The 24,640-nt window shown below is 66.5% G+C and overlaps 3 protein-coding genes across 30 annotated transcripts; 1 reads left to right on the top strand and 2 right to left on the bottom strand.

Annotated features, from left to right (window-relative positions):
• Positions 1–418: 418 nt before the first annotated feature.
• Positions 419–8,436, bottom strand: LOC125752383 (uncharacterized). Of its 22 annotated transcripts, none has more exons than XR_007401786.1 (6): positions 8,372–8,415; positions 7,126–7,639; positions 3,851–7,014; positions 2,057–2,157; positions 1,235–1,864; positions 419–648 (listed from the first exon to the last, which is right to left on the bottom strand). XR_007401786.1 is itself a non-coding variant. In XM_049093239.1 (4 exons), exons 1-4 carry the CDS (start codon positions 7,798–7,800, stop codon positions 554–556), a joined length of 678 nt encoding a protein of 225 aa, XP_048949196.1. In that variant the 5' UTR covers positions 7,801–8,146; the 3' UTR covers positions 419–553. The 22 variants fall into 22 exon arrangements, 2 of the variants coding, with proteins under 2 accessions (XP_048949196.1, XP_048949197.1); XR_007401785.1 differs by having other exon boundaries at positions 8,354–8,405; XR_007401796.1 differs by having other exon boundaries at positions 7,559–7,639; positions 8,372–8,386.
• A 256-nt stretch (positions 8,437–8,692) lies between these two features.
• On the top strand, positions 8,693–17,623 carry FAM83H (family with sequence similarity 83 member H). Of its 2 annotated transcripts, none has more exons than XM_025450640.3 (5): positions 8,693–8,842; positions 11,560–12,021; positions 12,880–13,044; positions 13,117–13,241; positions 13,422–17,623. In XM_025450640.3, the coding sequence occupies exons 2-5, from the start codon at positions 11,575–11,577 to the stop codon at positions 16,138–16,140; spliced, it is 3,456 nt and encodes a 1,151-aa protein (XP_025306425.1). In that variant the 5' UTR covers positions 8,693–8,842; positions 11,560–11,574; the 3' UTR covers positions 16,141–17,623. The 2 variants fall into 2 exon arrangements, with proteins under 2 accessions (XP_025306425.1, XP_025306424.3); XM_025450639.3 differs by lacking the exon at positions 8,693–8,842 and adding an exon at positions 9,281–11,026.
• A 1,301-nt stretch (positions 17,624–18,924) lies between these two features.
• MAPK15 (mitogen-activated protein kinase 15) lies at positions 18,925–24,640 on the bottom strand. Of its 6 annotated transcripts, none has more exons than XM_049093216.1 (14): positions 24,477–24,640; positions 23,320–23,418; positions 23,041–23,070; positions 22,840–22,930; positions 22,188–22,318; positions 21,940–22,103; positions 21,588–21,727; positions 20,833–20,890; positions 20,375–20,554; positions 20,143–20,248; positions 19,856–20,051; positions 19,620–19,759; positions 19,418–19,546; positions 18,925–19,303 (listed from the first exon to the last, which is right to left on the bottom strand). In XM_049093216.1, the coding sequence occupies exons 1-14, from the start codon at positions 24,543–24,545 to the stop codon at positions 19,115–19,117; spliced, it is 1,722 nt and encodes a 573-aa protein (XP_048949173.1). In that variant the 5' UTR covers positions 24,546–24,640; the 3' UTR covers positions 18,925–19,114. The 6 variants fall into 6 exon arrangements, with proteins under 6 accessions (XP_048949173.1, XP_025306490.1, XP_048949174.1 ...); XM_025450705.3 differs by having other exon boundaries at positions 20,375–20,512; positions 24,477–24,639; XM_049093217.1 differs by having other exon boundaries at positions 20,375–20,419; positions 24,477–24,639.

The raw sequence follows: 24,640 nt of genomic DNA, 5'->3' as shown, positions 1-24,640 counted from the left end.
GACCGCTCCCCTCATGTGTCACGGGGAGGACCTGGGCGGTACACCTTCACTGTCAGCCCGAGACTACGGCTGCGCTCTGGCTCTCAGGGACCGGGGGACGGGGGAAGGGCCCCCAAAGGTGCCCACGTCCTGCTCCCGGAGCCTGTAGATGTGCCGCGTTACCCCAGGACGGAATCAAGATTGAAGACAGCACGGAGGCTGCTAACCAGGTGACCGGAAATAAATAAGGTGATGGTCCTGGATTGTGCGGGTAGATCCACCGTAATCACCGGGGTCCCTGCAAGTGGGAGAGCCCACAGGGAGCTGTGACGGGGAGGGTCAGATGGACGGCCTCCCGCAGGGCCAGGAGCCCGGGCCCGGGGCACATCCAGAAGGTGGAGAGGGACACAGAGTTCCCCGCGAGAGCCTCCAGAAAGGATAGCGATTCCCAACGCCTTTATTTTAAACCACTGGGGCCCGTGTCAGACTCATAACGCACAGATGACAAGACACTGGATTCGCTTTGTTGTAAAACAGCGCACGTGTGCTGGTTGTTACAGCAGCTGCGGGAAGCTCACGCGGGGGCCTCGACGGTCCAGGCGGTGGGAGGCAAAACCACCAGGCGGGAGGAGCTCTCGGGGTGATGAATCCGGGCCTCCTTAAGATGTCCTAAGGTGAAAAGTGGGTGGTGGTGCGTTGTAGCTCCTTGCAGAGCGGGCGGGCCTGCTGGGACCTGGAGCGGCACATCTGGGCACTCGGCCTGCCCCGGTGCTGATGGATCCCGAAGGCTAATGGTTCCCGCAGGCCTGGGGGCTGGGGCTGGGGCCACGTGAGCAGCAGGCCCCCCACTCCGGCCGCATCCGTGGGGAGGGGACGGCCACGGAAGGTCCAGCGAGCCCCGAGGTGGGGGTGCCGCACGGACGCGGGTCCTACACTAGGCTGGGCCTCCCCCAGCGGAACAGCTCCGTCCCCCTCCAGGCCCTGCTGGAGACCGGGGGGCCAACCGCCGCAGCGGGGGACGCGCACCCGGAGGAGCTGGCCCGGCCCGTGGCCCTCGCTCCCGACTCCCGGCATCGTGTGATGGCTATGAAATGCCCAGAAGGCACGGGTCCCTCACATGGCGCAGACGGCCATGCCACCCCCTCCTCTCTGTACGAGGCCTCTCCTCAGCCACAGCCACGGCGCTGCGGGGCAGGCGGGAGGGGGCCTCCGCGCAGACGCCAGACAGCTCGGCCTCAGGGCGGCCCCAGCTCACCTGCCCTGAGCCACTGCAGCTCCTCCATCGGGCCCCGAAGGGCAGCGGTGCGGGCCACCTCCTGGGGAACCTGGCCACGTGCTCCCAGCGGAGGGGACGGGTGGCGTGGGCTATAGGGCAAACTGCGCCCAGTGCTCTGGTGAAAGGCTTGGTGGCTTCATCAGAGCCAGAAATGAGCCAGACCGGGACAGCAGAGACAAGGGGGCGGGGAGGGGCCCGTGGTGGGAGCAGGTGTAGCGGCCCCGGGCACGCGGGGCTGGCCCTGCATCTCCCTGTGGTGGCTCCAGAGGGGGCCTGCTGCAGAGGAGGCATCAGACACTGGGTGGATGTCACACTGTCCCGTGGGAAGCGAAGGCCTGTGCACGGTGTGGCTGCGGTGATGGGGATACTGGGGACACTCGGGCCCAGCGGCACGAGCCCCTTTCATCAAGGCCGACCCAGATCAGATACCGTCCTGCCCAACAGCCTTCTTGATACCAACTCCTATCCTCTGGCCGATGATTTGGACAGGTCACCAGCCACGGGGGTGGCGGCAGGGAGACTGGGAGAGAGCCCCTCTGCACGGACCTCTCAGAATAAACCCAGAGCGTGCGAACAGTTTATCCGTGTGATGCTGACCAGGTGTCTCCACTGCAAAGAAGGCTCTGAGTTAGCAAATGGACACAAAGACTGGTTTCCAGGGCTCACAAGCCACTCGGCCACGGCAGCAGGGGGGCCCACGCACAGGCTCGTGCTCGGGGGGCATGGCCTGCACGCAGCCATCCCACTGGACACCCTCCCTGCGTGGGGACACCAGTAATTGTGGTTGACATGGGTTCCTACCGGCGTGGCTGCTCGTGCTGCCACCTGCACAGGCCTGCCAGTCCCTGGAAGCTCAGTCCGAGCCCCAACCTGGCAGCAGCAGGAGGCCGGGCGGCGGGGCCCTAGAGAACCGGGGAGAGCCGCTGAGACTCGGGACTCCTGCCCTGCTGGTCAGGGGCCATTGGGGGAATTCGGTGGGAGCCCCCGGCCCACTACAGAAACTGAAGTAGGGGCAGCCCTGGTGGCGCAGTGGTTTGGTGCCACCTGCAGCCTGGGGTGTGATCCTGGAGACCCGGGATGGAGTCTCACATTGGGCTCCCTGCATGGAGCCTGCTTCTCCCTCTGCCTGTGTCTCTGCCTTTCTGTGTGCGTCTATGAATAAATAAATAAAATCTTTAAAAAAAAAAAAAAGAAACTGAAGTAGGGGACAAACATCGATCTCTCCTTCCTGACAGTGAGAGCGTGGCCTAAGTGTGGACAGCTCCTCTCCAGGAATCAGACGCTTGAGCAAGTAACACCAGGCCAAGGGCACAAGTGCATAGCTCTTGGGGGAGCATGGGCGCTGGCTTCTAGTGACCCAGGGACATCCTACTCCGACTTCCATCCACGGCGTGGCCTTGCCTGTGTCCTCCACTTTTACTTCGGCCTCTTTCCCAGACCAAATCTCCACGGAATATCCTTCTAGGACATTCCATTTCAGTTTAAGTTGCATAGAATCCGTCCTACTATGCATAACCCAGACCACGGTTAATACATCAGGCATATACGGGATCCCTGGGTGGCGCAGCGGTTTGGCGCCTGCCTTTGGCCCAGGGCGCGATCCTGGAGACCCGGGATCGAATCCCACATCGGGCTCCTGGTGCATGGAGCCTGCTTCTCCCTCCTCCTGTGTCTCTGCCTCTCTCTCTCTCTCTCTCTGTGACTATCATAAAAACAAATAAAAATTAAAAAAAAAAATACATCAGGCATATACAACTTTTATAAAGCCAGTAGGCAGGACTGTACAAACCTCATGTGCTCCAAGCCTGTCCTCAGGACGAGGTCAGGCTCCTTGGTGTGTGGGTGGGGTGCCAACACCAGCCACACCAGACCACGTGTGCCTGAGGGCTAAGACCACCCACTCTGTGGGGAATAGACTAGAAGGAAAGGGGGAGTAGGAGGTGAATAGACCAAGGCCAGGGCAGGAGGGGAGGGTGGGGGAAGACAGAGCACAAAGGACCATCTGTGGGCATGAGGGCTTGGGCACAGGGTCACCAGGGCACAGTCCTGGGAGCCTGGACAGTGGACAGGAAGGGGATGAGGGCATGTGCTGGTGAGGATGCCCAGGAGAGGGCTGGAGGGTTGCAGCTCACTATGGATTCCGGGCACATGTCCGGCCTGGTGCTCCCCACTCTTCCTCTCTCTATCACTCCCCTCTGCCCTACACCCCATAAATCAATTAATCTTGAAGAAGAGGCCCCAGGCCCAGGCACCCAACAGTGTGCAGGAGAGGCCCAGTGGGACACTAAGGTGACGCCCCGTGCTGCCAGCCCCAGCCCCAGCCCCAGCAGGAGAGGCCGGCCCCCCACGACCACAGTGTCCAGGCAGGGCCTCCGGTGGAGGCCACGCCCCAGGAGGCGGGTGCTAGGCCAACCCCACCCAGCCCTCGCGGATCAGAGAGCAGGCCGCTGGCTCCACCAGCCCTGGGGAGGCCCATGCAGCCTCGCGAGCCCCCGCGCACACTCACAGGCACACAGAGCGCGCCCCCTCAGGGCAGCCCCCCTCCTGCCAACGCACCCCAGTCGTGCCCATCCCCGCGGGCCCCAAGGCTCTCACCTGGGGGGACCTCTGGGCCCTCGGGGGGCCGCGTGGCCGGCTGGCCCGCCTTCCTGGGTGGCTGGCAGGTCTGTCCTGGCTTCCCTGGAGGGGCAGTCAGTGCGGTGGGGGAGGCCCGGGGCGTGTGGGCCCCTGGGGTGCCGCGGGGGGGTGCTGGTGAGCCCGGCAGGTAGGACGCCCTTGGCCCCGAAGCCACGGCTCCCACGAGCCCAGGTGTGGTAAGGCCCCTGGGCTCCCCCAGGACCTGCGGGCCGCTCTACCCAGCGCCCCTGTCCCCACATATCCGCCGGGCGCCCCCAGTGGCGGCCTTCAGGGACCAGGGCTGAGTGGGAGGAGGACTGGATGCTCGGGCCGGCTGCGCTAGGCAAACCAGTCAAGCCAGTGTGGCAGCTGTGGGGCCCGGGCCCTGGGCGTGGGTGTGAGTCAGCGCTCCCAGGCTGGGCAAACGCTGGGGAGGAGGCCTCCGAGGTCTCCCAGCAGGAAGCCCAGGGACACCAGCACTGGGGCGGACTCACACGGGGGTCCCAAGACCCTTGCCTCTGGGGGCAGGATGGCGGCTCCCTGCCGCCCCATCTCAGGCCACGGAGTGCCGTGGGCCTGAGGCCAGGTCTCCCCCTCCAGCCCCCAGCAGGAGGCCACCAGGCCTGGGAACGGTTCTCTCATCCACAGGGCCCCCCAAGCAAGCCTGCGCCCCGGGGCTGCCAGGCCAGTTGGGGGGCAGCGTGGCCTGCTCCGGTGGTCAGTGGGGCCGGATGCAGCTCCTGGCCACGGCCCCGGGGCCTCAGCTGCCCTGGACCCGGGGCGGAGCGGGGGTGGCGCAGGGGCCCGCCCAGGGCAGGATGGGACTCGTTGCTGCCGCAGCCAGGATCTGGCTGCCTGGAGTCGCTCCTCTAGGCTCTCGGTCTCCCTCCCCGTCTGGCCAACGAGGCCTGTGGCCCGTAAAGTCCTGTGCCCTGTGTCAGCACGTTAGTCAGCCCTCGCGCCCGGGTGAGCCACCACGCCACCGAGTCCCTATAAACTCCCCGGCGTGGCCCAGCCCAACGAGTGGGGCCCAGAGCCGCGCACCACGGGCCCCAGGAAGGGGCAGGGCAGGAGCACAGGGCCCACCGCAGCCTCCCAGGGAGGCCTGCTGAGCCCGCCTGATCCAGGCGGGCCCGCGATGAGCCAGGGTCCCAGAGAGCAGACACTGGGTAACAGGCACCGGCTCGGGGCCATGTCGGGGAAACGAAGTCGTGCTCGAAAACCCCGAGGCAGGAGGAGGGCGGGCAAGGCGCAGCAGGCCTCGGGTCAGCCTGGCCCTGAGGCGCAGCCCCCGCCCCCTGCCGCAGGGGGCCCCCAGGACACGGTGGGGGTGGCCCCTGTGGAGCACGTGACCAGCAACAAGCCAGCTGCCCGGGGACACCCCAGGGTGGCCAAGCCAGAGCGGCCACAAGCAGCCCAGGGGCCAGCACAGGCCAGTGCTCTGGGGTCCGAGCTGGCGTTAGCTGCCCCCGCGGACATGGAAGGCTGTGGGGCAGGGGGCCTCACCCCGGGCCTGGGGCCCGAGCTGCTGAGGCTCCATGAGGTCCAGCTGTGCCTGGCTCAGGAGCAACTGCTGCTGGAGGACCGGCGGCGGCAGGTCCAGCTGCAGATGCAGCTGTGGCAGGAGGAGCAGCTGTGGAGGGAGCAGCTGTGGCAGGAGGAGCAGCTGTGGCTGCAGCAGCTACAGGAGGAGCAGGCCTGGGTGCGCGTGGAGGGGCTGGAGCTGGCCATGGCCCTGGAACAACTCCGGAGCGAGGGCCTTGAGGTGCTGCAGACCCAAGGCCAGGTAAGGGGGTGGGGGGTGGGGCTCCGACAGTGTGTGGGGGTGTGGTGACCGTGCAAGCAGTCGGCAGGTGTGGGCTGCACTGCTGTGGCAGGACAGCCAAGGGATAACCGTGGGCCCGCTTCACACTTGCAAGGGGAGGCCGGTGCCCGGCACACAGGGTGCCCTCCCAGGCGGGCTCAGGGCCTGGCAGGTAGGACTGCCCAGAGAGGACACTTGCTTGGGGAAACCGAGGCAGGTGTATTCCTACAGAGGACCCAGGCGTTGTGGCTGGGGGTGGAGGCAGGGGGCTGGAGCGGGCAGCTGCCGGAGCCCTCCGGGGCAGTGTTTGGGGCGCATGGGGTGAGGGCTGCGGCAAGGACGGAGGTCAGAAACGTGCCCCCTCCCCGCCCCCGGCCCAGCTTCCTGGCAGCCTCTGCTGTTTACTGCAGGCCATGTTCCTGCGGCTTGAGATCACAGGGGAAGCATGCGGCCCTGAGCCCATCATCCTCATTCCAGAAGAGCTGCTTCCTCAGACGCCGCTGGGGCTATTTTGGGAAACTAGGGTCTAACCCCGGCTTGGCATGGAAGAGGAGTCACCACCCCCAGCGGGGCATGTAATCTGTGAGGCCCCTGGGCGCCAGGGACTTGGGGCAGCCCCCTCCAAGCAGACCCCAGTGCTGCCCTGGGTGCTGCAGGGACCCAGAACTGCGGCCTGGACGCTACTGACGGCGTTGCAGAGAACTCATGAGTGCCATGACAGAGAAGAAATGGGACCCAGAGAAGAGAGGGACAATGGGTGGGGGTAGGTGTGAGAGGAGGCGTCCTTCCTGACCCCACAGCAGGACCGAAGCAAGGGCACGCTGTCACCATTCGCCCCGGGAGTGGCTACGGAGAGGGTGGTTTGAGACAGCAGCCGCAGGCAGGAAAAGCAAGGGGATGGCTCAGGTGGAACAGAGAGTCAGAGTGGACCACACGCTTAGCCTGAGAATCCCCAACGTGAATTCTAACCGAGCTCTGTCTCAGAACCTGTCCGCTGTCCCCACGGGCCTGCGTCCCATCTCCATGTGTTCTCGTGCCGTGTCCCTCACCCCAGCCCAGGGCAGGGGCACGAGTCTCAGGGCCAGGGTCTGGAATGGACTTCTGCGCTCCGAATCCTCCGTCTACCGTACCCGAGCCCAGCTCAGAGATCTCCTGAAAGCCACTCTCAGAGGGAAGGGTCTCCTGAGCGCATCCCTGGCAGCTGCAGAGAGGGCGTCCCAAGTCCGTGCTGGAGCGGGGGTCAGACTCCCCAGCAGCGGCACCCGGCTTAGCTCCGGGGAGGGATGTCAGCCACTTCTCTGATGCAGCTTTGGGATCTGCCTTCTTGCTGCTCATTCTCCTGGAGGCAGGTAGGAAAGGTCAAAGAGCGTGTGCTTAGAGTGGCAGAGGCAGTGGCATTGCTCATTGCCCCCTCCCCGTCCCCCAGCTTCCCGCCGGCTTCCAGGCCCACCTGTGCCCAGCAGCTTCCGTGGGAATGCTTGGCAAGAACACCTGGCGGCAGCTCAGCCCCTTGCCCAGCTCACCTGCCTCTTCTCCCTGGTTCATCCATCCTTTGGCCCCAGGCCCTGACCGTGACCCCCAGGGCGGGGTGTCTGGTACCTCTGTCCCTGCTCCAAACGGCTGGGCTACCACCTTGCCCTGCGGCAGCCTCCATGCTTCCCCACTGCCCGCAGCCCACCCAAGACCCTGACGCTTCTGTGCCCCTGGCCCTCCCTTATTCCAGCCTTGACACACGTGGTTGTCAGGACCGGGAAGCCATGCCTGTCTCCCTAGTCCAGGCAGCTGACCCCAAGGGTGCCTTCCCCTGGGAGGCCTCCCTTGGCCCGGGGGAGAGGGGCTGGCCACCCCCACTGCACAGGTAAGTCCCTGCACACAGGTGTGACCTCATGCCGGTGTGCTGCGACCTTCTGTGCTGGGGTGTCTCGGGGTGTTTGGAGAAGGAATTAATGAAACTGAGAGCAACCCTGGAAACCAAGAAAATGGGATCATGTAGCAAGAGGGACGGGGAGGAAGATGACCAGAAACTGGCAGGAAGCGGTTCTGGCACGGACTGGGGAAGGAGGAGCCTCGGGCAGGGGACTTGGCTGGGACACACGGTTGACCCCAGGGCAGGCCTAAGGGGCATCTGATGGGGAACGGAGGCTCTGAACAAGGACCTGAAGTGTCTGGGGGGACGGAGGACTTCTTGGGGTCAGTGTGTGCTCACGGGGCCCTGCCATGTGGAGCAATGCCAGCACTGGTGGGCATCGGCCTGTGGGGGGTCCTGGTGCTGTGGCTGGCGAGAGGGCGTCGATGAATGCGGGGGCCCAGTCAGGTGCGGGGCTGGAGCGTGGGGCTTCCCGCGTGCACGCGGGGTCTCCCAGGCTTGGCCGTTGGCTGTGCCTGGGTGATGGGCCTGTGGGGGTGACGGGCGCAGGGTCCTGGGTGCAGGGGCGTGCAAGGGGGGGAGGTGGGGCGTCCGACGGCCCTCGGGGTCGGGTCTGCGCGGGGCCTCCCCAGGGAGGGCGCCGGTGCGCGGGGAGGTACCGGGGAGCGGTGGACGCCGCCCGGTGGGGTCCCGCGGGCTGTGGGTATTGAGTGCGCAGCCAAGGCGGCCTCGGAGGTCGTCGGGGTGGGGGTGCCCCGGGGGGGCGGGGTCCCCAGGCCCGGTGCCGCCCCCGCCGCCCCCGCCGCCTCACCTGCCCCACCTGCCTCACCTGCCCCGGCGCGGGCAGGCGGAGAGGCCCCGCCCCCACGTCGGGCTGGCCCGTTGCCTAGCGACGGAGCCGGAACTTCCGAGTCCCCCCACTTCCGGGGCGAGGGTCAGGGGTCAGGCGTAGGGACCTCGAGCTCCGAGAGCGGATGGGCGGCGGGGGCGGCGGGGGCGGCGGGGGCGGCGGGGCCGGGGGGGCGGGGGGCGGGGGCCCGGGGGCGGCGGGGCCGGGGGGCGGCGGGGGCGCGGGCGGCGGAATGCGGGCGCGCCGCGGGTGGGGCCGCCCCGCCCCCAGGTGCTGCCCAGGCAGGCCGGCGGCGGGAGCGGCGGGCGGGGCGGGGGCGGGCGCGTGAATCAGGCCGCGCGGCGGGCGGGCCGCGACAGGGAGTGGCTGCCGGACCGCCCGGACCGCGAGGCCGCTGGGCGGCGGTCGGCTCCTGCTGCCCCAGTCCCGAGACCCCGCGCACCTGGCCAGGTAGGGCCCCCTCCCCGGCTCGGGCGGGGCGGGGCGCGCGGGACGGGAGGCCGCGGCCGGGCCCGGGGGGTGGGGGGGGACGCCCGGCGCCCCTCGTGGCGGCCTCACCTGCGCGGCGCCCCGCACCTGGGCCGGGCGGGCGGGCGGGCGGGGGCCGCGGGGACCGCCGTGGACGCGAGCGCCCCCGCACGACGCGGCGCAGGGAGCCGACCGGGAAGGGGCCCGGGGTCGGGCCCGCCCGCGCCGAGCTGCCGGGCTTCCGCCCCCGCGGCCTAGTGGAGCCCGGGAGGGTGCTGGGCCCGGCCTGGACGCCTGCCCACCGCCCGGGGGTCCGGGCTGCCTGGACCGCGGTGGCCGAGGCGCGGCCCGTGTCCCGGCAGAGCGGGAGGCCGCGGGTGGGCGCGGGGCGCGCCGAGGACCTGGACTCCAGCCTCCCGCCCCAGCCTCCCCCGCCTCCCCCGCCCGGCCTCTCGCGTCCCGGACTCCCTGCGCGAACCTGCAGCACCTGTCCAGGCAGGGTCGCCTCGCCTGGTGCTTGACCCCGGGGCCTTCCCTCCTTCCCGGCCCTTAGAAAGCCCCCTTCTAGGAGCCGGAAGGAACCAAGCCTGAAGGTCCCTAGTTAGGGGCCCACTAGAGCCCCGAGGGCCCTGTAGGATATGTCAGGGGTCAGAGGTCAGCAGCAAAGAAGCAGATTCCTGCTGAGTCATTGGCCTGGGTGGGAGAAGTGCCCCTCCCTCCCTTGGGGCAGCCCTTTGGTAGGCAGGTGTGAGAAGGCTCTGTCCTTCCTGTCAGAGCTGGACCGTGGCCACTGTCCAGGTCACAGTGCAGGGCTGTGCCGCAGGGTCCTGGGGGACCACCTGCTGTGGGCTCTCAGGATGGGCACCCCCTTCCTGATGGTCCCGTCTGCTGAGGTGGCTCCTGGGCACCACGACTGCCCCACACCCCCAATGCCAGCAGCCGGGGCAGTTTTCATGGACTCCCCTTCCCAATGCCGAGCAGGGCACAGGATCCTTTCTGCTGTGGTTCCCAACGTGGGAAGCGCTCAGTCCCAAACGCAGTGAGCAGGATCGGCCACTGACCCCGCAGCCAGGTTCCTTGCTGTCTCCCCCCGTCCCCCCCCATGATGACCGGGTGCCTCGGGAGGCCCCGCTGCAGCCAGACCTGCTCCGCCTACCCAGCGTGGCCCGCCTCCGAGAACAGTGGGGGCATCCTGTGTGTGACTGGAGGTGGGGCGCTGATGGAGGAAGGGCGGAGCAGCTCTCCCACAGCGTCTCCCACCTCCACGGCCCATTCAGTCACTCCCCAGGGGCATTGGGCAGAAATGTCCCTCAGCTCGCCGAACGCAAAGCCCCATCCAGTTCTCAGCTGCCCCTGACTGGCCAGTCTGCAGCAACCAGCTGCCCCTGCAGAGCAGGGCGCACCAGGGGCGTGGCAGGACCAAATTCAGGGAACAGTGAGCTAGACAGGGTGCAAATCCAGCTCAGTTCCAGACCCGAGGAGCGGGTGGGGTGGGGTGGGCAGTGCCTGGGGCTCTCCCAGGGCAGGAGCAGGCCAGGTATCCGGGCAGCTCAGGGACTGTAGGTGGATGCTCCCTGGGAATCCAAGAGGCCCCCATGCGGCCTTCCAGAGCTAAAGGCAGCTCCTCCCAGCCGCTGGGAAGCAGGTGGACCCAGTAGGGCTTGGCGTCAGTGTGAAGTCGGGACAAGGGGAGAAAATGGGGAAGCACATTTGGAGCCCAGACTGAGGCTGGCAAAGGGTGCTGGCCTCCTCCCGAGTGCAGTGGGGACCAGGGCACGACCAGAGACTTGAGGACAGCACCACCGGCACAGGGCTGGGCTCAGCCGGGCAGCCGTTGCCCATATCTGCCGGGGGGGAGGGGGGTGGCTCGGGGAGGTTTTATCTAAGGTGACACGGCAGCAGCTAGGAAGGTGGAGGGATGGGCCAAGGGGAAGGGAGTGGTCCTGGTGCACAGGGACAAAGGGCAGGGGTCAGAGTATGGAGACTGAAGGCCGTGCATAGGTTGTGGGGCTCTGTGTGACCCCATAGGACGGGCGCAGGTATGGCCAGGGCTGTGGATTTAATGCTAAGTCTTGGGACAGAAGGAGTGACAAGTTTTGTAACCAAAGCTCATGAGGGGCCATGTATGGTATCAGGCGAATCCTGACGGCTGCATTTATAGTGGAGGTAACGGGCCAGAGAGGGCCAGTGAGCGGCCCTGGGTCCCCCTTAGCCCCCTGGACTGCCGACACGCACAGCCAGGGAGCCACCTGACTTGCTCAGTACACACAATTTCATTCTGGGCCCACAAAAATGCATTAATGCCAAGATCAGAAGAAAGTAAATATAATAAAGAATCTCGTCTGGATTATATTTTCTTTATACCAATAATCTAAAAGAATTGGTTTTCTTCCTGTGGAGGAATAGGCCCATAAAGAAGTGCCTGGGTCATGGGGGCCACATGGTGCCCCCGAGCAGGGGCTTCGTGCAGCCAGCACCCCTGCCTGGAAACCAGGGTGCATGCACTGTTGAGGTCCCGGTGAGCGTAGGGGCCCAGCGGCACAGTCTGCATCCCCAGCTACGGGCACCTCAGGGTCCAGGCATGGCCTGCACTCCCCCGCCCTTTCTACACTGTGTCTACACCCAGCGGCGGGGAAGGGGGGGTCAGGAATGGGCCCTGTGCCCCTTCCCCAGTAATGTGTCTCCCTGCCCCTTCCCAGGCCCCTGGCCCCGACATGGCCCGCCGCTCCCAGAGCTCCTCGCAGGGGGACAACCCACTGGCACCTGGGTACCTGCCACCTCACTACAAAGAGTATTACCGCCTGGCAGTAGATGCCCTGGCCGAGGGAGGCCCGGAGGCCTACAGCCGCTTCCTGGCGTCTGAGGGGGCACCTGCCTTCCTGTGCCCTGAGGAGCTGGAGCACGTGAGCCGCCACTTGCGGCCCCCGCAGCATGTTGCTCGCGAGCCCCCTGATGGCAGCCCTCCCAACGTGGACATGGATGGCTCCTCAGGCACCTACTGGCCCATGAACTCAGACCAGGCGGTGCCCGAGCTTGACCTAGGCTGGCCCCTGACCTTCGGCTTCCAGGGCACCGAAGTTACTACACTGGTGCAGCCACCACCGCCCGACAGCCCCAGCATCAAGGATGAGGCTCGGAGGATGATCCGCTCTGCCCAGCAGGTGTGCTGTCGCGGGCTGGGTGGACAACGGGGGCAGCCCTCCGAGCAGGAGTGTGAGCAGGCGGGCGCGGGGAAAGAAAAATACCAGCACTTACAGCTTGGGGGGCAGGGGTGAGCCCTGGGCCAGCTGGCCACACGTCTCCAGCTTTCAAGCTACAGCATGGGCTCCCTGGCAGCGCACTTTAGGGTCCCGGACTGTTTGGTGACTGCACGCTGCCCGGATTTGCGTGCCCTTGGCCGTGGCCAGTGCCCAGAAGCCCCAGGACTCTGGGGTGGCTGGGCCCCCCTCCTGGTTGGGGTGTATTGTTCAGAGGATTCTCTCCAGTCTCCTTTGACCCAACTGAGGGCTTCCCCCCACCAAGCAGGTGGCAGACAGCGAAGGGAGGCTGAGGCAGCAGGTCCAGGAGCCAAAGACCTGCAACTGCCGCCTGCACCCTCCGCAGCAGTCTCCTCTCAGGGGCAGAGCTAGAGCTTTGGCTCGGCTACCTGTAGGTTGGGGCCTGGGCGCTGCTATCTGTAGGGCCGACCTGGGCCCGGCCTCGCCATCTGAGGGCAGGGCCGTGTGAGGTGTGTCGCAGGCGCTTCATTTGCCTTGTGCCTTCCCCAGTGGGAGGTAGGCCCTGTGCCTAGGGCTCCATCATGGGCCACCTGCCCGCCAGCAGCCCCAAACCCCCTCTGTAGGACTTTTCTCCGGACTCCCCCTCCCTGGCAGGGCCCCCTCTCCCCTGGGAGGGGCTAGGGGGTGATTTGCAGCATTTGTGGGTGATCCCGGGGCCTGTCCGGGCCCTGCGGGTACAGCTAAAGAATGGTGGGGACAGCAGAGGGGTCTGTCCTCTGTCCCTAACCCGCCCCCCTGCAGGTGGTGGCCGTGGTGATGGACATGTTCACCGACGTGGACCTGCTTGGTGAAGTGCTGGAGGCAGCCGCCCGCCGAGTCCCGGTCTACATCCTCCTGGATGAGATGAACGCCCAGCACTTCCTGGACATGGCTGACAAGTGCCGCGTCAACCTGCACCACGTGGATGTGAGTGCCGGGAGGGCGGGCAGGGGCGGTGGAGGGCTGCCCTGCGGAGACCTCACGCCTCTGCCTCCCCAGTTCCTGCGCGTGCGCACTGTGGCAGGCCCCACCTACTACTGCCGGACGGGGAAGTCCTTCAAGGGCCACGTGAAGGAGAAGTTTCTGCTGGTGGACTGCGCGGTGGTGATGAGCGGGAGCTACAGGTGCGCCCCGCGCGGTGGCCTCATGGCCCCTGCGGCTCCCCACCCGGGGTCCAGTGGCCCCGACACAGCACCCCCACCCCCACCCGGGTCCTTGAAGACTTGACACTTCAGAACCCCAGGGCCCTTCCGCGGAGCCCCGCCCCCGCCTCAACTCTGATGTTGACACTACCCGCCCCGCAGCTTCATGTGGTCCTTCGAGAAGATCCACCGCAGCCTGGCGCACGTGTTCCAGGGCGAGCTGGTCTCCAGCTTCGATGAGGAGTTCCGCATCCTGTTCGCGCAGTCCGAGCCTCTGGTGCCCTCAGCCGGGGCGCTGGCCCGCATGGACGCTTACACCCTGGCCCCGTACACGGGAGCGGGGCCCCTTATGGGTGCGCCGACCCCCTTCTCCTTCCCCAAACGGGCGCACCTCCTGTTCCCACCGCCTCGGGAGGAGGGCCTGGGATTCCCCTCTTTCCTCGACCCTGACCGCCACTTCCTGTCGGCCTTCCGCCGGGAGGAGCCCATGCGGATGCCCGGCGGAGCCCTGGAGCCGCACGCGGGGCTGCGGCCTCTGGCGCGGCGGCTGGACGCCGAGGCGGGCGCGGGGGGCGAGCTCGCCGGCCCGCGGGCCTTCTTCCAGGCCCGGCACCTGGAGATGGACGCCTTCAAGCGGCACAGCTTCGCAGCCGCCGACGGCTCGGGCGCCGTGGAGAACTTCGCGGCCGCTCGGCAGGTGTCGCGGCAGACGTTCCTCAGCCACGGCGACGACCTGCGCTTTCAGACCAGCCACTTCCAACGAGACCAGCTGTACCAGCAGCACTACCAGTGGGAGCCGCAGCTTGCGCCCGCGCGCCCGCAGGGCCTGTTCGAGAAGCTGCGTGCCGGCCGCCCGGGCTTCACCGAGCACGACGACTTGGCCCTGGGGCTCGGGCCGCGCTTCCCCGAGCTCGGCCCCGACGGACACCAGCGGCTGGACTACGTGCCGTCCAGCGCCTCACGCGAGGTGCGCCACGGCTCGGACCCCGCCCCGGGCCCCGCGCCCCGCGGCCTGGAGCCCAGCGGGGCCCTGCGCGCCAACCTGGGCCAGCGCTTCCCGTGCCAGGCGGCGGCGAGGCCGGGTCCCGAGGCGGCGCCCGACACGGAGCAGGAGCGCAGGGGCGGGCCCGAGGGGCGGGCGGGGCTGCGGCACTGGCGCCTCGCCTCCTACCTGAGCGGCTGCCATGGCGACGACGCGGGCGACGAGGGCCTGCCCGCGCCCATGGACGCCGAGGCATACGAGGACGACGTGCTGGGCTGCGCCGGCCGGCCAAGTCCCGGGGACCTGCTGCCCTCAGCCACCCGCGTGCCCGCGGCATTCCCGGCCAAGGGCCTGGAGCCCTGCTCCGGCCGCGGGGACAGCCCCGAGCGCGAGACGCTGGAGGAGGCAGGGCTGGCCAAGCAGGACTCCTTCCGCTCGCGCCTGAACCCGCTGATCCAGCGCAGCTCGCGCCTGCGCTCCTCCCTGATCTTCAGCGCCTCGCCGGCCGAGGGCGCGGGTGGGGCTCCAGCAGCCGCCACCGAGAGGGCGCAGCTGCTGCACAAGGAGCAGGCGGTCAGCGAGACGCTGGGTCCCGGGGGCGAGGCCACGCGCTCCGCCACTTCCACCAAGGTGGCCGAGCTCCTGGAGAAGTACAAGGGCCCCGCGCGAGATGCGGGAGCGGTGGGGGCCGCGGTCGCGGTCGCCAGCCACAGCAAGGCTGTTGTGTCCCAGGCGTGGCGGGAGGAGGTGGTGGCGCCGGGTGGGGGAAGCGAGCGCCGCAGCCTGGAGAGCTGCCTGCTGGACCTGCGCGACTCCTTTGCCCAGCGGCTGCACCAGGAGGCCGAGAGGCAGCCGGGGGCCGCCACGCTGACTGCCACGCAGCTGCTGGACACGCTGGGCCGCGGCGGCACCGACCGGCTGCCCTCCCGCTTCCTCTCCGCCCAGGGCCGCCCCGGTTCCCCACAAGGGCGGGACAGCCCCCCCCCAGAGGGGCCGCGCCAGGCACCTCACCCTGAGCCCAAGGGGAGCCCCGCCTCTGCCTACCCGGAGCGGAAAGGGAGCCCCACCTCGGCCTTCCCGGAGCGCCGGGCCAGCCCGGTGCCCCCCGTGCCCGAGCGCCGGGCCAGCCCAGTGCCCCCCGTGCCCGAGCGCCGGGCCAGCCTCACCCTTACCTTCGCCGAGGAGTCCGCCAAGACCGGCACCGCGGAGGAGTCGGCGGGCGGCCCCATGGAGGTGCTGCGCAAGGGCTCCCTGCGCCTCCGCCAGCTGCTGAGCCCCAAGGGGGAGCGGCGCGCAGAGGAAGACGGCGGCTTCCCGGCGCCGCAGGAGAACGGGCAGCCCGAGAGCCCCCGGCGGCCGTCGCTGGGCCGGGCCGACAGCACCGAGGCTGCTGCCGCTGCGGACGAGCGGGGCCCGCGGGCGCGCACGGCCTCTGCCACAGCCAACGCCTTGTACAGCAGCAACCTGCGGGATGACACGAAAGCCATTCTGGAGCAGATCAGCGCCCACGGCCAGAAACACCGCGCGGTCCCGGCCCCCGCCCCGGGCCTGGCTCACAGCAGCCCTGAACTGGGCCGATCCCCCACCGCTGGCGGCCTGGCCCCTGACATGTCCGACAAGGACAAATGCTCTGCCATCTTCCGCTCGGACAGCCTGGGGACGCAGGGGAGGCTGAGCCGCACCCTGCCCGCCAGCGCTGAGGACCGCGACCGGCTGCTGCGCCGCATGGAGAGTATGCGCAAGGAGAAGCGCGTCTACAGCCGCTTCGAGGTCTTCTGCAAAAAGGAAGAGGCCGGAGGCCCGGGGGCAGGGGAGGGCCCAGCAGAGGAGGACACCAGGGACAGCAAGGTGGGCAAGTTCATGCCCAAGATCCTGGGCACCTTCAAAAGCAAGAAGTGAGCCTCCTGGCCCCACAGCCCAGGCCCAGGTGCCTGCCTCACTGCCACCCACCGGGCGGGCACCTGCCTTCACACCAGGCAGCAGAACCGCTGAGCGCAGCCAGCTCGGCTCCACCTGGGGCTCAGCCAGGGGCTGGCCTGCCCTTTGCCCTGGCCTCTCCCCGCGGGGGCCCCAGCCCCTCACTGCCCCGCGCTGTACCCCGCTGGCTCCATCCCTCCCTGTGCCCTGAGCCTCCCCCTCCTGCACCTCTGCCTCCCCATTGCTTCTGGAGTCAAGTCCCCTGTAGCCCTTCACTCACCTCAGGGCCCATCTTTGTGCCTTAGGCCCCGTCTGTGGGGCCCCATGTCTCAGGGCTTCTGTATCTCAGGGCTCTTCTCCGCTCACTGCCTCCTGCCTCACTGCTGCCTCTCTCCTGCGTCCTGGCAGCCCCAGCCTCCCTCCCTGGGCCTCCACCTCTGCCTCCCGGCCCGGGTCTCCCCCTCCACCTCAGGTGCTCAGGCTCCCTTCCTGCCCTGCTGGCATCCCTCCTCTCTGCCTCCGGCACCCTCCTTAGTGGCCCAGCCTATCACTGTGGGGAGGCAGAGCTGCTTGCAGGCCATCCAGGATGGAGTTGGGGTCAGACCCAAAGGTTGTTCATCTCAGGAAGCGCTGTCCCCTGGGCTCCTGGCAGAGGGATGGGGGGCCCCCTGAGACACTGCCCTGCCAGGAGAACTGAGGCAGACAGACCTGGCCGATTCCTGCAGGGCGCCAGCAAGCGGTGAGCCGCCAGGTTTTGCAGCACAATAAAACTGGGTCTGGATGGATACTGGGCCCCAGCCACGCTGGGGAAGGGCTGGACCAGACCGCTAGTACTTGAATAGGTGAGGGTGGGGTCGGCGTGGTGGTGCCTGGGCCCCCTCCCACCTCGCTTCAGTGCCCAGCAGGCCCTGACTCCACCCTCTTCTGGATCCTTCCCTCTTTATCACCAACCTGTGAGATCTAATTCCGCCCCCCTGCCTACCTTTCCTGTATCTCTGTCACCTCTGGAGAGTGACTGATTTGGAATAACACAGTTTGACACCAAATGCTTAGGAAGGCCCTCATTCTAAGTGCTAACATTATGAAATTAGTATTTCTGCCAGTTTTGGTTTTTTTTTTTTTTTTTTTTTAAGTATAAGAAATTGCAGTCACTCAGGCTGGGAAGGGAAACAAGGCCACTGAGCAAAGGCAGCAGTTCTGACGACAGCTGGAGAAGGGAGTCAGGGAGGCTTGGGGATACTTTGATTCAGGTGGAAGGGCCACCGAGGAGCCAGATGTGCTGGAATGTTCCTTGGCCTCAATGTGCTTGCTGACCAGTTTGCTTTTGCGTGGCTTGGTGTGGCCTCGTTGCCCTGGGGGGCCCTTGCAGCCTGTCGGCACCCTCCACGTTGTGCTGAATAACACATCTCAAATGTGATCTCTGCACATTCTGGTGTTAACAATAAAACACAACAAAATATTCCAACACATTCCTAAACATATATATTAATCACCCATCTTGTTAAGTCTTGTGATCTCAGATTTCCCTCCAGACAGCACCACAAATCCTTGTGGGCTCCCCTCACACACACACACACACATCTGTCCTGCCAACTCCTCCAGCCAATCTAACCCAGAGACTCCTTCCACCTCAGCCCCTTCCCACGACCAGCTCCCTTTCACAGCCCAACGGAGTCCACGACTCTCCACTGGCACCAGCCCTCTGTGTAGACACACCTGGTGTCTCGCCTGGGGGCTGCCGCTCACCAAGCCCAGCAGACAGCTCCCACCTTTCCTGGCTCCTCCCCTGCACAGGGTGCCCCTCCGCCCCTCCTGGCCCCAATTCCCAAGGCTGGCTTCTGGGAGGGGGGCCTCCCTCTGCTTTGCTGGGTTGGGACATTCCTTCACACTCATCTGATGCCCTGTCCATCACCTGGCCCCTGGCAGCCCCGTTGTCTCCAAGCCAAGCCTGAGCCATACGGCCTGGCCTCCTTTCTTGGCCTCCCCCGAGTCCTGTTGTGCTTGTAGCCACGTGGTCCAGGCGCACCCTCTGGCCAGCTGTCCCTGCCCTTCCCACCTGTGCCTCCTGCAGCAGCAGGGAGCAGCAGCTTTCACAGGTGAGCGGAGCTCGGGCTCCTAAGCTGCCCAGCCCCCACCCCAGCACAGGCCACACCGTTTAGACGGTGACTCCGCCTGTGTTCCAGCCCCTGCCCCTCGTTAGGTGAGGTGGAAGCAGTCCTGGAGCCAGGAGACAGTTCTGTGTGCACTAGGCCCCTTGCATCTCTGGCTCCCACCCCCTGGGCCCACCCCCTGGACAAACCAGCTGCCAGTCATTTGGTGACAGTGGAGCTCCGCAAAGAGCACAATGACCACACTCAGGGGCTGTGCCCAAGGGCCGGCCCTGTCATCTCTTCCACCCTTACTCTGGGCCAGGGTTGCAAATGCTGTCATGTGATGGCATGCACCGAGGCAACAGGTGCACCCTGGGGACAGCCCTGTCCCTCTGATGGTGCTCTGGCACCAGGCCAACCTCCAGCATTTGTGCAGAGAGGACAGGAAGCTGGCCCCAAGGGGGACCCCAGGCCAGTCTCTGGTGCCGAGGGCTCAGAGGGAAAGCACAGGGCATTAGGCAGGCAGGAGCCACACAGCGGCAGCAGAAGGTGCCCCCAGAGCTTCTCATGGGCTCTGCACTGGACGGGGGTCCTCGGAAGGGGGTGGGCTCCAGGAAAGGAGTGGTGTGGCCTCAGAGCAAGTCCCTCACTGAGAAGAGAAGCTAGGCAGGCAAGCTGGGGATGGATCAGACTTTATTGGAGGGAGCGACTGGGGATGGGTGGGAAGCTCAACTCCCCCCCAGGAGGCCCGGACAAGCTCCAGGAATCCCAAGAATGCGGCCAGGCAAAAGGGGGCGAGGAGCACCGGGACCTAGGGGCAAATCCGGGGTTGCGCAGAAGAGCCGGGTGGGAGCTGGAAGGGCGGCCTAGGCGCGGGGCCCGGGGAGCAGGGGCAGGCGGCCCAGCGCCGAGCGGCAGACGGTCCCGTAGGCTTGAGAGTAGCCCCCGAGCGCCGCCCTGGCCGCGCCCTGAGCGCCCTGCGAGGCCGAGGCGCTGAACATCCTCCGGCCCGGCCGGGGCTCGCGCGGGGCATCCGCGGGGAGCGCGCGTGGGACCTGCGCACAGTGGGGGGGCGGGGCGTCAGGGGCGGGGCCGGGAGGGGAGGGGGCGGGGCCGGGAGGGAGGGAAGGACGCCTAGGAGCGGAGGGCCGGGATCTGGCCGCGCTCACCCGCCGCGCGCCGGCCGCCCTCTCCCCGCGGCGCGGGTGCCAGTCGCTCCGGATCAGGGCCTGGACGGTCACCTGGGCGGCGGTCTGCGAGGCCAGGGAGGGCGCCGCCCCCTTCCCGCTGGGCTCCACCTGGGAAGGGGCGCGTCACGGGGGGGCCGCCAGCCCGCGGGCAGCACCGGGGACACCCTCCCGGCCGACTTACCCACGAGGGCGCCGAGGGGGCCGCCGCCGCCCCCGCCGCCCCAGGGGGCCTGTCCCCTCTCCCGGGACCTCCTGGCGGCGGAGGCTGCAGCAGGGGGGCCGAGCTCTGCCGGGGAAGGTTCTTGGCTCCGCAGGCTTCGTCTGTGGAGCCGGAAGGTCAACCCCCGCGGTTAGCCGGGCGCTGCGGTCGTTGGTGGCTCCACCCAGCAGGGACAGGGGCCGTGAGGGATCACACACCGTGGGCGCCCTGGCGACCCGGGCTGCTCTGAGGTCTGCGTCCCGGCTTCTGTGCAGGCGAGCCCGGAGACAGCTGATGGATGGCCCTGGGTTTGAGCAGGTGCGCCCGGGGCCCACTGGGCTCTGTCCCCCGGGGGGTGCCCCCCAGGCCCTTCTCTCCGGGGACGCGGCCATCACCCCTGCGCTCCAGGATCATCTGCGGGAAGGAAGGCGGTGCTCAGAGGTGCACGGCGGGCGCGGTGTAGATGGTTCTGGGGTCGCCCCCAGGGTGGTCGGGGCCAGAGCACCTGATAGACGCGCCTGCGATACTCGGGGACGGAGAGCTGAACTCCCTCGAGCACTGGGAGCCGCACGGCCGAGTCCAGTGTCCACTCACGGGCCGGGCAGTGGAACCTTCGGGGAGCAGCCGGCGGCGGCGGTCAGGCGGGGCCTCTCGCACCAGCTCAGATCCGCCCCCCAACACCTGGCCCCCGCGGGGGAGGAGCTGGCCCTCGGGACCCCGCCCTCTCCCGCCCCTACCTCTGCACGTAGGGGTGCTGCAGGGCCTGGGCTGCGCTAAGCCGCCTGTTGGGGGCAAACACCAGGAGTCTCCCGAGGAGATCCAAGGCCTCCGGGGGCGTGTCCGGCGGCAGGAGAGTGTCCAGCGTGTGCCGTGGCCTGCGGGCGCCCGCGTACTGTCCCCTCTCCACGTCGGGGCCCCTCCCCACATTTACAGCTGTGGCAGCTGCGCGCTTCCAACCCCCGCGGCACCACTTAACTGTCCTCCCCGCTCAACACCCCCAGGCAGCCTGGGACGGTGGGGAGACCCCTGCACAGTGCCTGTGGGCCTCCCTGCCCCTCGAGCCTGCTGGCGACGCTGGGGACTCCTCATACCGCCCGCAACCCACTCGCTGAGGTTGAGACACCATCAGAAGACAGGGGCCCAGGTCTGGGCTGGCAGACTGGCCAGAGCCAGGCCCCTAAGCAGCCCCACTCACCGAGCCCCCAGGCAGGGCAGGATAGAGGCGCTGTAGCTTGAGCCAAGAGCCAGGAGGTCTGCAGGTGGGAGGATAGGAGGTGGAGTGTGAGCGGGAGGGCCTGGTCCCATGCATGCGGCAGCTGGGGAGCTGTGGGGCCAGTGGTTTCCTGCCCCGTGAGGCGCCCGTCTCCCTGCAGGGCTTCCGCTGTCTGCTCTAACTCCGAATATCTGTCCTCCTGCCCTACGCGTGCATGTGCGCACCTGCAATGTGCCTGCCCTTGCATGCTTCTACACTCCCACACCTACACTCCACCTCCTCCTCCATGGAAGAGCCCCTTGCCCTCCAACTAGGAAAGCGGGGGGGGGGGGGGGGGGGGGGGGGGACCACAGGGTTCCTCTCACCTGGTCCTTCCCCTCTCTTTGGCCCTGCTCCCTCCCACGGGGACTAGGGAGGACTCTGAGCCTACCTACCCCCACTGCTATCCTCCTCCATCCCTACCCCCAACTCCCCAACTTCCCAGCAAAGGTGCTAGACCTGCCCCTGCCATCCCTCAGCTCTTGTCCTGACCCAGCTGGACCCTCAAGGCTTGTAGCTGGGCCTACCATGGGCAGGGCCTGTCCTTTCCATCCTCCTGAGGCTCTGGACCCTTCCCCTCCTCCTCTTCCCCAGCCTCCTCCCTACCAGTCCTGGCCTGTCAGGTGCTGTCCCCCTACAGTTGTGTGCTCTGAACCTCGGGCTCCCCATGCCGACCAGAGTCCTGCACACATCCTCACCCTCCTTGGATGGTGGAGGGATGGTTTCCAGGATCAGCTCCAGCTGGTGGAGTGTGGATGTGCCAGGGAACAGGGGCCTCCCCCGAAGCATCTCCCCCAGGATGCAGCCCAGACTCCACATGTCCACCCCAGGGGTGTACCTGGGGAAGGAAGGGGTGGAGGTGTGGGCTGGGGGTGGGGGAGGGACCCAGGAGGCAGAAGTGGGGGGAGGAGGAGAGACATTCAAGGGGGCAGGGTCTGGGGTGCAGGGAGGGAGCCAGTGAGGACACCGGGGGGCCTTGGCTGGACAAGAGGATATGGGGGTGCTGGGGGAGGAGGTGAGGGCAGGGTTGGGGGAGGGTGATGCTGTTACCAGCTCGAGGACAGCAGCACCTCTGGAGCCCGGTACCAGCGCGTGGCCACGTAATCTGTCAGGGCCTGGCCCGCAGGCTCCTCAGGGAGGCTGCTGAGGGGGCGCGCAAGCCCAAAGTCGCAGAGCTTCACCACGCAGCTGGAGTCCAGGAGGATGTTGGACGGCTGCAGGAGAGGAGGCGCCGAGGCTGTCAGGGGTGTGTACACACAGTGGGAGGACAGGCCCTACTAATGGAGCATGGATGGCACCTTCTGGTCCCGGTGGATGACGCGTCCTGAGTGGATGTACTTGGTGGCCCGCAGAAGCTGGTAGAAGATGTAGCGCTTGTGGACGTCCCTCAGCAGCCTGCCCTTACAGATGACGGCGTTCAGGTCAGTGTCTACGGGAGTGGGCAGGTCAGTCTAGGGGGCCTGGGGAGAGTGGACAGGTCTGTCCCACTTTGGACCCTGGTAGGGGGGTCAGCCCTCCCATGGCTGCAGTCCCCAAGTCCCACTGGCTTGGCCACCCTCGAAGTCCTGTCCCTGGCCCCGTCCTGGGCACAGCCACTTCCCCATGGTTCCAGCAAGCTTCTCGGGGCCTGCTCACTGCCTTAGTTGGTACAACAATAACAGTCTGTGGGATTATTTTTAATGCTTTATTTCATGTTGCCATGTTTTATAAAATGGGTAGAAAAAGGGAAATACAGAGCCGCAAAAGGGGAGAAAGCAGGAGCCTGTGCAGGTGGGCTCAAGGTGGTCACTGGCAGGCCCAGGTGCAGATTCAGCCAGCTGCTTGTCCTTGTGCACTGAGAAACTGCCCTGGCTGAGAGCTGGACACTGGTGACCCGAGCGGCAGAGGGACATACAAAGAGAGACCAGCCACTGGAGGGTCCTGGACCAGACCAAGCAAGGTCTCACTCACCCATAGACTCAAACACCAGGTAAATGTCCCTGTCATTCTCCGCCCGGATCACGTCCAGGAGGCGGATGATGTTGGGATGGTCCCCAAGTTCCTAAGGAGAGAGCCAGGGGCTGTGTGCTTTGCTGGGCGAGGGTCTGGGCTTCCCCCCTTGTTTAGAGAAACCACACCTGGGAAAACGGTCAGATGGCCCTGGCCACTCACCTGGAGCAGCGTGATTTCCCGGAACGTTCTCTGGAATGAGATAGGAACATGAGTGTGGGTACGGACAAAGAAGGAAGTGCACTTCTTGAAAGGATCCATAGGGACTCATGTTCATCACCCATACCAGACCTTAGGGTCAGAGGGCAGGTGGTGCTCTGAGCAGAACCTGCTGTGAACGGGCTTCAAAATAACCCTGGAGCTTCCAGGCACCATGGCAGCAGGGATTCACCCCCACACCCCTGCCCCTGTCCCTCCCACACCTCTTCTCCACTCACTTACCTGGGCATCTGTCTTGTCTCTAAAGGCATCGAAGATTTTCTTGATGGCCACGACCTCTCCAGTCCTCCTATCCACTGCCTTCCACACAATGCCGTAGGCCTGTGAGGAGGGTGATCAGCTTGTTGGGCCAGGGCCAGCCTCCGGCCCGGCCTTCCCCTGCCCACCAGACTGCGCCTTCTGCCTGCTCTGGCTCCTGGGAGGGAATGAGGGTGTGGTGAGGGCCTGTGGCTCTGGGGGAGGTCCCTGCAGCTGAAGACAACCCCGGTGTCTTCCCCGGTGGAGGAGGATGGTGGGAAGCAAGGTCACAGATGGGAGATTCTGGGTGGGAGATAAAGCCTGTTCTGGGTACCTCTCCCCTCTCACATCCCCCATCCAGCCTGTCAGCAGATCCTGTTGGCTCCAGAATTTGTCAGAATCCAACCACTTGCTACCATCTTCACCTGGTCTGAGCCTCTACGGAGGAGGCAGGGTGAGTCTTGTAAAGTGGCATCAAAGGCTGCTACCACCCCTGTGTGCTGCCCAGTAAAAGCCCTTGCAGTTTCCCAAAACCGCAGGTGATCAGAGCCCTCCCCCGAGTCACTCCTATCCAGATCACACCAACTCTGCTGTTTCCCCACGGCCAGCAGGTCCTTGCCTCAGGGCCTTTGCACTTGCTGTCTGTGCTGTTTGGAACGTTCTTTCTCCCTCCCGCACTACACACCCACACAGTCACACACCTTCGCATACACCCTTAGACACAATCCCACATGCTCTCACACAGGGTTCTGGCTGTCACTGCATGCCGGTTTACCTGCCCAGGCTCTTCCTGGGCCAGGCTTAGGATCTACCCATCACCCTCAGCGACTGGACTGGGCGGGTCCGACCTCCTTAAGAGTGTCCTATAGGCACCAGGAGAGCCAGCTGGGAGTATGGGACCCTGGGTGAAAACTGGGGAGGGGATCTGTCCAGGGTCCCTCCGGCCTGAGACCGCTGTGGGCCCAGAGCCAGGCGAGGCTCCCTCGGAGTAGGCGTTGTTAGGACGCTGTTCCAGTAAACGGAGGCCCGAGGGGCTCGGTGGCTTGGCCAAGGCCACCGTCCAGTCCGTGGACCCCCGGCAGTGTCGGAACGAACAGACCTCGCACTGGACCTGCCCCCGCCCTGCAGGTGGCCGGGCTCACCCCCTTCCCCAGCCGCCGCTTGAGCAGGTATCGCTGGGCTACGTGGTCGTCCACCTCCGCGGCGCACATTCCGGGCTGGGCGCTGGGGCCTCCAGACGCCCGCAGCGCTGGAGCTGTTGAACCCGGTTGCCTTGGAGACTGCCCCCCTCCGTTGCGCTTGCGCG

This window comes from Canis lupus, chromosome 13 (genome assembly GCF_003254725.2).
Source record: "Canis lupus dingo isolate Sandy chromosome 13, ASM325472v2, whole genome shotgun sequence".
In the NCBI taxonomy this organism is placed as follows: Eukaryota; Metazoa; Chordata; class Mammalia; order Carnivora; family Canidae; genus Canis; species Canis lupus.
Note: the sequence above shows the minus strand (reverse complement) of the source record. Positions and strands in the feature narration are given on the sequence as shown.

Bases quoted from the DNA above. Each gene is read 5' to 3' on its own strand.
- LOC125752383 (XM_049093239.1), bottom strand. From the start codon at position 7,800: ATGCCCCTTAGGCCTGCCCTGGGGTCAACCGTGTGTCCCAGCCAAGTC. The intron at 3,983-6,805 runs GTACGGTAGACG...GCGGCACCCCAG, and splicing joins GATCTCTGAGCTGGGCTCGG to GGGCCCACACGCCCCGGGCC. The intron at 649-3,850 runs GTGAGAGCCTTG...TTTTCACCTTAG, and splicing joins GGGCCCAGAGGTCCCCCCAG to GACATCTTAAGGAGGCCCGG.
- MAPK15 (XM_049093216.1), bottom strand. From the start codon at position 24,545: ATGTGCGCCGCGGAGGTGGACGACCACGTAGCCCAGCGATACCTGCTC. The intron at 21,728-21,939 runs GTAACAGCATCA...TTCCTTCCCCAG, and splicing joins GTGCTGCTGTCCTCGAGCTG to GTACACCCCTGGGGTGGACA. The intron at 19,304-19,417 runs GTGAGCGCGGCC...CACTGTGCGCAG, and splicing joins GGGCGGCCGGCGCGCGGCGG to GTCCCACGCGCGCTCCCCGC.
- FAM83H (XM_025450639.3), top strand. From the start codon at position 10,982: ATGTATGGTATCAGGCGAATCCTGACGGCTGCATTTATAGTGGAG. The intron at 12,022-12,879 runs GTGTGCTGTCGC...GCCCCCCTGCAG, and splicing joins TGATCCGCTCTGCCCAGCAG to GTGGTGGCCGTGGTGATGGA. The intron at 13,045-13,116 runs GTGAGTGCCGGG...CTGCCTCCCCAG, and splicing joins TCAACCTGCACCACGTGGAT to TTCCTGCGCGTGCGCACTGT.